This window comes from Bos javanicus, chromosome 18, assembly GCF_032452875.1.
Source record: "Bos javanicus breed banteng chromosome 18, ARS-OSU_banteng_1.0, whole genome shotgun sequence".
NCBI lineage: Eukaryota > Metazoa > Chordata > Mammalia > Artiodactyla > Bovidae > Bos > Bos javanicus.
In genome coordinates this window covers 63,872,407-63,885,249 of record NC_083885.1, presented here as the reverse complement: position 1 = coordinate 63,885,249, position 12,843 = coordinate 63,872,407, and the positions used below count along the sequence as shown (strand labels likewise).

The 12,843-nt window shown below is 48.3% G+C and overlaps 1 protein-coding gene across 2 annotated transcripts in view; it reads left to right on the top strand.

Moving 5' to 3' along the window:
• Positions 1-11,837, top strand: part of NLRP13 (NLR family pyrin domain containing 13) — a 33,635-nt gene extending 21,798 nt beyond the window's left edge. Inside the window, exons 7-11 of one of the 2 annotated variants that reach the window (XM_061389450.1) lie at positions 1,457-1,627; positions 1,992-2,162; positions 2,946-3,116; positions 4,096-4,266; positions 10,503-11,837. In XM_061389450.1, coding sequence (XP_061245434.1) covers positions 1,457-1,627; positions 1,992-2,162; positions 2,946-3,116; positions 4,096-4,266; positions 10,503-10,614 — 796 coding nt within the window. In that variant the 3' untranslated portion in view covers positions 10,615-11,837. Of the gene's footprint in view, positions 1-1,456; positions 1,628-1,991; positions 2,163-2,945; positions 3,117-4,095; positions 4,267-6,379; positions 6,806-10,502 lie in introns of those variants that run through there. The other variant, XM_061389449.1, reaches the window with a different exon arrangement.
• The last annotated feature ends 1,006 nt before the right edge of the window (positions 11,838-12,843 follow it).

Sequence of the window (12,843 nt, the reverse complement as noted above, 5' to 3'; positions counted from 1 at the left end):
TCAGGCCTCTGCCAGCCTCCTCCAAACAGGCTAGTTTTCATCCAGGGGCAATTTTGTCCTGCCAGGGATGCGAGGCAGTGTCTGGACATGTGCTTGGTTTTCACATGTGGGGAGGGGAGTTTGCTCTTGGCATCTAATGGGTCAGGACCACCTGTGTGATCAGACTCTCCGGAGCCCTGGAGCGCACGTGCTCTGTTGCGTCCAACCCTTGGTCGCTCTCTGCGGCCTCTGTCCGTGGGATTCTCCAGGCGAGACTAGAGTGGGTTGGCCATTTCCTCCTGCAGGGGATCTTTCCGACCCAGGGATTGAATGCGGGTCTCCTGCAATTGGCAGGTGGATTCTTTACCACTGAGCCACGTGGGAAGCCCCAATCAAGAACGATCTGGCCCAAAGGTCAGCAGGACTGAGATGGAGAAATCTTTTTTTTTTTAATGTTTTATTTTGTATTGGGGTCACTCCAGTACTCTTGCCTGGAAAACTCCATGGACGGGGAGCCTGGTAGGCTGCAGTCCATGGGGTTGCTAAGAGTCGGGCACGACTGAGCAACTTCATTTTCACTTTTTGCTTTCATGCATTGGAGAAGGAAATGGCAACCCACTCCAGTGTTCTTGCCTGGAGAATCCCAGGGACAGGGGAGCCTGGTGGGCTGCCGTCTATGGGGTCGCACAGAGTTGGACACGACTGAAGTGACTTAGCAGCAGCAGTAGCATAGCTGATTAGCAAACAATGTTGTGTTAGTTTCAAGTGAAGAGCAAAGAGACTCAGCCAAACATATATATGCATCCGTTCTCCCCCAAAGTCCCGTCCCATCCAGGCTGCCACATGGAGCAGAGTTCCCTGTGCTTACAGCAGGTCCTTGTTGGTGCTCCATGTTAAATACAGCTGTGTGCTCATGTCCATCCCAAACTCCCTAACCATCCCTTCCCCCATCCTCCCCCCCTGGAAACTATAAGTTCATTCTCTGAGTCTGTGAGTTTCCTTTTAAATTAAAAATTTTTTTGATACATATTTTATCTTTTTTAATTTTTAAATTATGAAAATATAAACAGGTTTGGAAAACACAGAACAAAGTTACATACAGCTCCATTATATATTACAGTTGTTTAAGTAAATAAATGAAGATTTTTAGTTGGAGTTTCAATTTCAAACTCTCAGGAATTAGAGTGAATGTACAGAGAAGCAGAAGAATGTAGCAGACTTGAACCAATTTGACATAATTAAGATTTATACAGTTTTGTGAGCCTCCTTCTGTTCCATGAGATCATTTGTGAGATTTAGATTTCACATATGAGGAATGTCACGTGGTAGAGAAGTGTTACCTTCGCCACCTCACTCTCCTTGGTGCTTCTGTCCTTTACCTGACATGATCTTTGCACAGCCTTGGGCCCCGGGACGGAGAGTTGGGGAGCAGAAAGGGAGCCAGGGTACGGCTCACCTGGCGTCTCCCCCTCTGCAGGCTGGAGAAGGGGAACCTGTCAGCGGCCGCCTGTGAGGACTTGGCCTCACTTCTCACCAGCACCCCCCACCTGACTCGACTGTGCCTGGGACTGAACCCGCTCGGAGATGAGGACGTGCAGCTGCTGTGTGGCTCCCTGACTCGGCCTGAGTGTGTCCTGCAGAGACTGGAGTGAGTCCCTCCTGGCTCGGTGTCTGGGGCGGACCCTCTGTGCGGGGGCCCCTGGGACAGAAGAGCCTGGTGGGCTACAGTCCATGGGGTCACAAAGAGTCGGACACGACTGGAGTGACCTAACACATTTGTATAAAGCTCAAAAAAGCAAAACAAAAGATGCTTTTATTTTTTTTTAACCCAGCCATGAGTGATGGGCACATCCTTGGTGTGCTTGATGCGTCAGGCTGGGGTGAGAGAGGGTAACGGGCAGGTACTGGGTGTGTCCGGGACGGGGCTCAGGGAGGCCCCGGAGGGGCGGTCGGGCGGACGTTGCCCCGAGCTGCTGTCCCGAGTGCCCGTCTCTGTGCTTCTGGGAGCGCAGGCTCTGGTGCTGCCGGCTCAGCACGCCCAGCTGCAGGCACCTGTCGGACGCCCTCCTCCGGAGCCGGAGCCTGACGCATCTGAACCTGAGGAGGAACAGCCTGGGAGACGGGGGAGTGAAGCTTCTGAGCTCAGCCCTGGGCCGTGCGGACTGCGCCCTGCAGAGCCTGAAGTGAGTTCCACCACTTCCTGCGGTCAGAGGCCGAGAGGAGGGTCGTGTCACTCGGCCTGAGGTCAGCTGGGATCTGAGTCCTGGGCCTGGTGGCCAGTCCCCAGCAGGCTCTTGGTTTTGTTGGAGGTGGGAATGTGTGGGTGGGTGTTGGTGGTGGTGGTTGTTCAGTCGCTCAGTCGTCTCCAACTCTTTGCGACCCCATGAACTGCAGCACGCCAGGCCTCCCTGTCCATCACCAACTCCCGGAGTCCACCTAAACCCATTTCCATTGAGTCGGTGATGCCATCCAACCATCTCATCCTCTGTCGTCCCCTTCTCCTCCTGCCTTCAGTCTTTCCCAGCATCAGGGGCTTTTCAAATGAGTCAGTTTTTCACATCAGGTGGCCAAAGGATTGGAGCTTTAGCTTCAGCATTAGTCCTTCCAGTGAACACCCAGGACTGATCTCCTTTAGGATGGAATATTCTTTGATAGTAAAAAAGAAAAAGAATGAGTCTGGGGGTCAGTGTTGCAGAGAGAAGTCCTGCACAGATGAGCCTGTCGGTGGCCTGAGGGTCGGCAGGGAGAAGGCCGCGTGGCTGTTCCTTTTGCTTTCTTCTGTTCACGGGTACATGGGGCACCCAGGTGTTCAGACCTCCTAACCAGCACCCTCCTCTTTCCAGGACTCGGGAGAAGCCTGGTTTTGGAGTCGCTTTCTTCCTTAGAAGGCGGGCTGGAACATGCAGAGAGCAAGGGTTCAGGGGTTGCTTTTCCCTAGTTTGTATTTTCTTTTTTTCATCTTGTAGCTTGTCACACTGTTCTCTCACGGTGGCGGGCTGTCGCGAGCTTGCTCACGCCCTCAAGCGCAATGGTCACCTGAAGATTCTGGATGTCGGGAACAATGACATTCAGGACGAGGGGGTGAAGGAGCTGTGCAGCGTCCTGAAAAGTCCGAGTTGTGTGTTGCAGACACTTGGGTGAGTCAGTGCTTTTGCTTTCTTTCTTTTTTGGTTACCTTTTCTTCTAGTAATACATTGAATTTACAGAAAAGGTGCAAAAGGGGTACAAAGAATTGCCATTAACCTTTGAACAAGATTCAGTGGTAGTTTACATTCTGCCTGAAAGACTTATTCTGTAATCCGTCTGTCTCCTCTCCCATGTCTCTGTATCTATAACATCTACCATCCAGGTACCTGTGTATCTACCACCTGTGTATAGGTCTGTTATCTATGATTTGTGTGTCAGTTAACATCTACCATCCAGGTACCTGTGTATCTACCACCTGTGTGAATGTCTGTTATCTATGATTTGTGTGTCAGTCTCCTGTCACTTTTGCTTTAGTCTTGCTAGTAGCGAGTATTTTCAGATTTTTGCATTTGAAAATTAGAAATAGGATGGAAAAAGTGTAACGAGGGGTGGTCGTGTTATTTTTGTCCTTTTAAGGGCCTTGTAAATGAACACGTCCACTTTATAGTGAAACCACTTCTTCCGTATCCGGGCAGGCTAAACTTCAGTTTCCTCACCTGTCAGGTGGGGTTTAGGATAACCCCTGCCTTTCGCAGGACTGGCATATGGGTTGAATGCTGCCTGTCGACACTTGGACAGTGTCTGGTGTGTGTTAGCAAGTCTGTTTCAGTAGCATGTGTACTGTGTGCCTGTCTTCAGGGTCCAGCTCTTTTCGACCCTGTGGACTGTAGCCCGCCAGGCTCCTCTGTCCATGGGATTCTCCAGGCAAGAGTACTGGAGGGGGTTGCCATTCCCTTCTCCAGGGGATCTTCCCCACCCAGGGATTGAACCCATGTCTCTTGTGTCTCTCTGCTTGGCAGGTGGATTCTTTACCACTGAGCCGCCTGGGAAGCCCTTCAGTATGTGTCCCCCTAAATTCTGTGTCCCTTTTGTCTGTAACTCCTCTGTCTTGGAGGACCATCTTTCACGCTTCTGTCCCACCACCCCTAGGTTGGAGAAATGCAGTTTGACGGCCGCTTGCTGCCGGCCGCTGTCCTCTGTTCTCGGAAGCAGTAAAAGCCTGGAGAACCTGAACCTTTTAGGAAACAACCTGGGGCCAGACGGAGTCAGCAGGCTGTGGATGCCCTTGAGAAAGCTGACGTGCAAGCTGCGGAAACTCGGGTAATCCCCCGACTCCTCCACGGGGAAGCGGCTGTCGGGATGGGGACGAATGGGACGAGGTCCTAAAGCAAGCCCACGGTTCGGTTTCCCAGGGCGTTCAGTTTCCTAGGGCGGTTCAGGCCAGCAAAACTTCCGGCGTCACGCGTGGTGGTCTGCATCCACATTGTCCAGTAGAGGAGCCGCTAGCGGCGTGCGTGTACTGGACGCTTGAAACATGGTTCCTGCAGTGGACAAGCTGACTTTTTAGTCTTTAGGCTGAATTAACCAGCCATGTGTGCCTGTGGTCCCCAGACGATGGCGCGGTCCTACGCACATGGTGTTTTGGGGAGAGTCCCCTACTTTTCCCATTCTGGCACCTGCCGTGTCTCGCTCAGATGTTCACTCAGCGACTTCCTTCCCAGTGCTGACCTTGGGCCGAGCACAGGGGTGTGGTGGTTGGTGTGACACATGGTCCTGGGCCTTTTCATGCTGGTGTGTGTTTGTCTTTGGGAGATAACAAATCCAAGACCCGTGACAGCAGGGTTAGCTGCGTGAATGCTGGGAGGGAAGCTCCGGGTTGTGGTGGAGAGCAGGGTGGTGAGGGAAGGCGTGTCTGTGGGGGTCCCGGCGAGGCTGGAGGGATGAACCATGTGGCAGGCGGGGAAGACGGACAGTGACTGCAGGTGAGGGCGGCGTGTGCCCCGAGGAAGTCAGAGGAATGTGTGCGGAGCCCCGAGGTTGGACCGAGCTCTGTGTGATCTTTGGGGGCATCACAAGAAGTGCATTTGATTTTTTAAACTTTTGTTTTGTATTGGAGTATAGCCGATGAACAATGTTGTGGTAGTTTCAGGTGAACAGCGGAGGGACTCAGCCATCCATATATATACACCCGTTCTCCCCCAAACTCCCCTCCCATCCAGGCTGCCACATGACACTGAGCAGAGTTCCCTGTGTCTGCAGTAGGGCCTTGTTACCCATTTTAAATACAGCCGTGTGTGCATGTCCATCCCAAACTCTATTTCTTTTGCCACTGGCAACTGTGAGTTCGTTTGAAAGAAGAGCATTTGATTAGAACACTTCCCACCTTGTTTAATATCCTGGAGATGAGGTCAGAAAGATAAGCTGTGGTTTTACTTATTTATTTTTTTGAGAAAGACGTTAAACTAAGCATGCTTTAGCAGGAATCCTCTTCAGTACCAGGGAACCTTGCCCGCTTTGAGAAGTTGGTCGAAAGCTGTACACTGAGGATTTCGTGTTATCAACTTCAGAACTAAGACACACATTAAAGTTTTTATTGCGGTCTAGTTGCTTTACAGTGTTGCTAGTTTCTGCCACGCAGCAAAGGGCGTCAGCCGTCTGCTACCTACATCCCCTCGATTTTGCGTTTCCTTCCCATTTAGGTCCCAGAGTACTGAGTAGGGTTCCCTGTGCTGTACAGAGGGTTCTCCTTAGTCACGATTCTATGCATAGTATCAACAGTGGACACGTGTCAGTTCCAGTCTCCCAGTTCTTCTCACCCCCCCTGTCCTTTACGTCTATGTGTTTGTTCTCAATGTCTGGTCTCTACTTCTGCTTTGTAAATAAGGTTGTATACACCAGCATTTTTCGGATTCCACGTATTTGCATTAATACACGGCATTTGTTTTCCGCTGACTGACTTCACTCTGTTTGACAGTCTCTAGGTCCATCCGCGTCTCTGCAGATGCTATGTCATACATTTAAAAAATGGAAGTATGGCTGATTTATAACGGTGCCGCTTTCCGGTGTAAAGCCAAGTGATTCAGTTATGCGTTCCGTGTCTATTATATCTGTTCTTTTCTACTCGCATTCCTTTCCCTTGTGGGTTATTATAGTGTTGAGTATGGTTTTCTGTGCTGTGTAGGCCCTCTGTGGTTGTGCTTTTCATTGGAATACCCCGTCTTACGTTTGTTTCATCATCTTTCCTGGGGATTTCCTGTCTCTTTCCTTTGTGCTCTGCTTTTCTGTGGAAAGGAGCGCTAGTGCCCTGGAATCTCTGCATGAAGCTGGAGGTAGAGAGAGATCCAGGGGACGGTAAAAGTTAGCTTCTCTGGGACACCCATCTTAGCATCTCATCCTGTCTCCATCTCTTCTCCTTCTGTCTCTGTTTTTGCAGGCTTGAAAAAGACCTGTGCTCTGTAGTGAGTGCCGAGTTGGAGAAACTACATGAGAAGGGGTGCTTTTTGAGAGTCAAGTCTCAGTGGGACTTTAATGACCCTGAAGAGAGATGGTGGTGGTGACCCATGGAGGCGACACCACAGGTTTACCGCGGCCCGTCCTGGGAGAACAGCCTCCCTGACGCGTGTGTTGCTCAGGAATTTCCGTTCATGGGGACGAATGAGCCGTCGCCTCCAGGATGCCCCTTCAGTCTGTGACAGGCAGCACGTTAAATGCCCAGTCTGCAGAATACTAACCCAAGTCTCTATTTGGCCCAAGATCCTACATGGGCTCACCTGTAAGTGTTTTTTTTCCCTCGTTGGTGTAATAATTTAAATTCTTGGGGCCATTAAGAGGATTAAATAAAGCAAAGGATATAAAAAAATGTCTTGAGGAAATCAAAAACGTCATTTCTCATGGATTGAGAGGTGGGATAGACGTAGTTATGATTCCATAATTATAATACTGTGATGAAATTAGCCTAATGGACACCTTGACTGATTCTTTTTTGTTTTCAAATTGTATGTATTTATTTATTCTTTAACACTTCATTTTGTATTGGAGTATGGCTGATTAACAATGTTGTGACAGTTTCAGGTGAACAGCAAGGGGACTCAGCCATACATACACATGTATCCATTCTCCCCCTAACTTCCCTCCTGTCCAGGCTGCCACATAACCCTGAGCAGAGTTCCCTGTGTCTACAGTAGGTCCTTATTGGTTCTGCATTTTAAATACAACCCTGTTTGCATGTCCATCCCACACTCCGGGGGGAGGTGGGGTTAGACTGGTTCTTAATATGCAAACAGGCCCAGTTTCAGCCTTTGCTTCTTGTTGTGAAAGATCACAGGCTGTGTTTCCATCTAAAGCGTAATCCACCAACCTGGAAATACGGAACGTGGATCGCACACAGGATGTGACGCGACATTGATGGTGTCATGCATAAACTTTTGTATATGAAGGGTAGGAACTTACAGAATGGTCATGTTCTCTCCCTCTTCCAAACACTCAAGGTTCTTTCTTATCCTCCTTTCCAACAAGCAGAGGCTACGTGTGGTCGCAGGGCACAGATGGAGACTTTATTTTGAACTTGATGATTTGTAACACCTTCGTGGTTTTGATGTTGTTCAGTAGCTAAAGTCACGTCCAGCTCTTTGCAGCCCCATGGACTGCAGCACCCCAGGCTTCCCTTTACTGTTGTTTACTACATTATCCTTCACTATCTCCTGGAGTTTGCTCAAATTCATGTCCATTGAGTCGGCAATGCCACCCAACCATCTCATCCTCTGTCGTCCCCTTCTCGTCCTGCCTTCAATCTTTCCCAGCACCAGGCTCTTTTCCAAGGAGTCAGTTCTTTGCATCAGGTGGCCAAAGTATTGGAGTTTCAGCTTCAGCATCAGTCCTTCCAATGAATATCCAGGACTGATTTCCTTTAGGATGGACTGTTGGATCTCCTTGTAGTCCAAGGGTCTCAAGAGTCTTCTCCAGCGTCACAGTTCAAAAGCATCAATTCTTCAGCATTCAGCTTTATTTATAGTCCAACTCTCACATCCAAACACGACTACTGGAAAAACCATAGCTTTGACTAGAAGGACCTTTGTTGGCAAAGTAATGTCTCTGCTTTTTAATATGCTGTCTAGGTTGGTCATAGCTTTTCTTCCAAGGAGAAAGCGTCTTTTAATTTCATGGCTGCAGTCACCATCTGCAGTGATTTTGGAGCCCCCGAAAATAAAGTCTGTCACTCTTTCCATTGTTTCCCCAGCTATTTGCCAAGATTCAGGAGCAGAACTTGCGGGTTCTAGGATCCCTAAGGAGTAGCAGGAAGGGGGAAATGGTGGGAAAACACGAAGTCAAGACATCTGAGACCTGCATTAACCACAGGCGAAAATCATCATGGGCCCTGATATAAAAAGTGAAAACAGAATTCAGCAGGTAGAAGATGACAAAGGTGACCACCAGCATCAGGATGGTGTGGGCAGCTCTGGTCTCTGGGGGGCATCTGTGGTGCCCAGTGGGGGTGTGAATATACTGCACCCTCTGGTGGTGTCTGAGCAGGAAAAGCACCATGGAGCCACTGGACCAGACCATGAGGGTAAGAAACACGGCATCCGAGGTGGACCACAAGTAGACACAGCCTGCTTTAGAAGCCGAGGGTGAGCAGAACCACTTGCCTTGGGCATCAGTATAGTTGTGCTCATCCTGTGGACCAGAGATGCTCACAGGAATCCAGATATTCATGAATAGACTGAGCATCCAGCAGACCCAACAGGAAGGACCAGTGACCCTGGGGGCTCTTCCTCTGAGCATCACCCACGCCGCTGTCCTGGGGGTGAGAGTGAAGGACTGATAGGTGCTCAGGATGCAGGTGGAGCACAGGGTGGTGCTGCGAGCCACCCTCTGTATGTAATACACAAGCTTACACCCAAGACTGGACAGGGGCTTCCTTGACACAAAAGCTGCCATCGTGTGGGGAACCCCAGCGGAGAGAAGAACCAAGAAGTTGGCCACGGCCACGTGGATGACAATCGTCTGCGGGGGTCTCTGTTTGTGGCCAAGCAAGACTGGGGAGACATTACAGAAGAAGAGGATGACGTTAGCCAGAGTCCCGTTCCCAACCTGTAACAGAAATAGGGCTTTCAGAAACATTTCCCCTGATTCTTTCTGTGGGGGGAGCATCTTTCTGAATGGGGATTTCTCTGGTGGCTCAGACAGTAAAGAATCCGCCTGCAATGCAGGACACACAGGTTTGATCCCTGGGTCGGGAAGCTGCCCTGCAGAGGGGAATGACAAGCCACTCCAGTATTCTTGCCTGGAGAATCCCACGGACAGAGGAAGCTGGTGGGCTGTGGGCCACAGGGTCACAAAGACTCGGACGTGACCGAGCAACTGGCACCTTTGCTTCCTCACATCCTCCTGAGCGCACGTGGAGAGGGCTTCAGAGCGGCCTGGCAGGAAGACCAGGATTTTCTAGTGGAGACATGGGGACTCTCATATCGTACAGGTCCTGGACCTTCTATTCTGAAAAGAGAGACACCATCATCCGTCACACAGGAGGGACTGAACTTGCAGAAGTACACCATTGCACCTATTTCACATTTTATCATTATTATTTTGTATTTCTTTCTATTTACTTTTATATTCTGACTCCCTACACAGATGTAAAACCCAGGAGCTTAGAAGCCATGCCTGTGTTGGTAAAAAATATATGATTGACACATAATAATAAATTTAATAAACATGTAGTTGGTAAACAAGTGAAAGGAGACAAAAATAAAAATACACGGTTGTTCTTCAGTTTTTCAGTCGTGTCTGACTCTTTTTTGACCCCATGGACTGCGGCATGCCAGGCTTTCCTGTCCTTCACCATCTCCCGGAGTTTGCTCAAACTCACATCCATGGAGTCAGTGCCTGCACTATATTTATAATTCATCTTCATCTTCCCTACCATTATCATGCATGAAGAAAATTAAACAGAAAGGCAGAATAATATACATATTACAGGGTTACAGAAGTTATTAAAATTTTCAGGGAACATAGTTCCAACTGTGGAGAAATCTAAATTATACATTCATGTGATAGTATATAAAACACCCCTGTGAAACTGGTAGCACTCTGACTATACAGGCTGCTGGAAGTCCCTCAGGTAATCTATTTGGTATGGAAAATAACCTTAGTTTGCAAAGAATTTTAATCAATAATTTTGCAGGTCTTGACTTGCTAAGTCTGTGCAGGGATTTTTCTAGAGCAGTCTCCAGCTTGCCTCAAGCCATATGTAAAAATAAACATTTCAGTCAAAACATCCAGGTGTACACCTTCAATAAGTACAGTTTTTGCTTGTCAACTGTGTCACCCGAAAGCTAATAAAATACTTGGGTTGTTAGACCCAAGGCACAGATAGATTGCTTTACATCTTCATTAGTTTTCATTTTTGTAAAAATGAGAATCTTGCTAAACTTGGAAACGAATATGATAACTAGTCTTTTTTGTTAAGATTTTTTTTTTTGATGTGGACCATTCTTAAAGTCTTTATTGAATTAGTTACAATTGTTTCTGTCTTTATGTTTTGTTTTTTTGACCTCAAGGTATGTGGGATGCCTTAGCTCCAGGACCAGGGATGGATCCTGTACCCCCTGCATTGGAAGGCGAAGTCTTAACCACTGGACTGCCAGGCAAATCCCAAAAGAAAGATTTTAAGGAACAATCTAACAATCCAGGAACTAAAAGAAAAAAATACTAAGCCCAATGCTCACCAGAAGGAAAGAATTAACAGAAATCAGAGCAGAAGTAAATGAAATACAGACCAGAGAAATAAAAGATCAGCAAAGACAAGAGTTGGTTTTTTGAGAAGATAAACTCTCCGCCCGGTAGGAATGTGAGGGATGGTTATAACATTCAAGGTCAGGCACCTAAGGCATTTCCCATCTTACTAGCGTTTCTTGTCCTAAGTCCAGCTGAATTTACTTCCCTTAAAAAAAAAAAAAGAAACACATTTTCCTTTTATCACAACAATTCACATCCTTCCTTTTTCCTGGAATTCCCTTCTTCCCACTCCTTCAACTGTCTTGCTCCTTCAGACTCCAGCCCACTTGATTTGACTTGCTCACAGTTGCCTGATGATAATCCTCAGTGACCATTTCTGATTCTCTATCTCAGTCTCAAGATGGGATGGGGAGGGAGGTGGGACAGGGGCTCAGGATGGGGGACGCATGTACACCCATGGCTGATTCATGTCAATGTATGGCAAAAACTACTACAGTGTTGTAATTAGCCTCCAATTAAAAAAATAATAATAAAAGAAAACTTGAAAGAGAAGTTAAGATACTAGAAGAAGCAAAAGTGGCTAAGACCACTACATAAACACAGATGTTACCTTGGGAAAGAAGCTGAAATTCTTGCTCTGTTGGAAAGAAGATGAACTTTCTTTAACATCCCACTGTTTCTATACCCACCTCCCACTGATGCTGTTGCTGAAATGCAAGTCAGTCTATGAGGAGGAAGTGATTTTCCTGTTGCACATTGACACCAGAGAATTTGAATAATAAAATGTCATTTACTCAAAAAAAAAAACCCACAAAAACTAAATCTATGCTTTTTCTTTTTTTGCTTTTGTTTTTACTCCACCTCTCTCTTTGGGCTTCCCTGGTGGCTCAGATGGTAAAGAATCTGCCTGCAATGCAGGAGACTCATGTTCAGTCCCTGGGTCGGGAAGATCCCCTGGAGAAGGGAATAGCAACTCACTCTTCCTGCCTGGAGAATCCCATGGACAGAGAAGCCTGGCGAGCTACAGTCCATGGGGTTACAAAGAGTTGACTGAGACTGAGCAACAAACACTTTCTCTTCCAATACACTGAGAGTCGTTTGAGGACAAGCGCAGCTCACCCTGTTGACTGATAGATTGTCTACCCGTGGTGTCTGGACACTCAACATCCTGTGAGCATCAGCTACTGCTATTCCACAGAGTCTCCAACAACAGAGGGAGGAAACACAAGACTTATGCATTCTTATCTCTGCTTTGAATTACAATTACCTGCAACTTCCATGGCATTCCTAGAAAGCTACATTTCGCCGTGGCCCCAGTCATAACACAGAAGAACAAACCTAACCTCGTATTGGATCTCTTCCGTTAGCTGTGACCTCTGCGTCCTGTTGCCTGTGCTCAGCTGCGCTGGTTTGAGCAACAACGCTGCCTGCATGTGTGCCAAGTCTCTTCAGTCGTGTCCAACTGTTTGCGACCCTGGGTGTGGATGCTCAGAGTGAGGCAGGATCAGCCTGCATCCTGCATAGTCTCAGCTCCAAACTCCTCTCCTGCTGCAGAGCCAGCTCTCCTGTTTCCTGCCCTGAGACTGAACACAAGGGAGCACTCACCTGCCTGCACTCGGCTCCACACTCTGCAGGAAATTGTCAGTTAGGATGGGCCCCAGTTATAGGGACAGGGTCCCTGGGCCCGCTCTCCCCACAGAGGAGCCATTATCATGTCATCTGAAGTGGAGGTGACACTGTCTGCATGGAGAGTCTGGGGCGTCTCCAGTGAGGGGCAGATCTTACCCCCAGTGCTCGTCACCCTCACCCATGCCTGGGGACTACTGACAACTCCTGGCAATTACTGAGAAGGTCCCCGTGAGCAGCTGAGCAGAGGGCAGGGAGAGTTTTCTGAGTTCCCTGTGGGAGAACCCAAGTTTACAGTGAAAGTCATAGCTGGGGGAGGGACACTCAGGGCACCGGGGCTCCCTTCACTGTGTCTCCCGCTGGGCATTTTCCCTCATGGTCTTAAGTGTGTTCTCATTGATCATCAGCATGGGATCTGGAGGATGGGCTTTCTCCTGAGTTGAAGTTCCACAGCCCTTTCTATTTATGGCCTCAGGTCTGTTTAATCTGGAAAATGCCCCCATTGAAGCCAGAGTTTCCCTCCTCAGAATCCTCAGG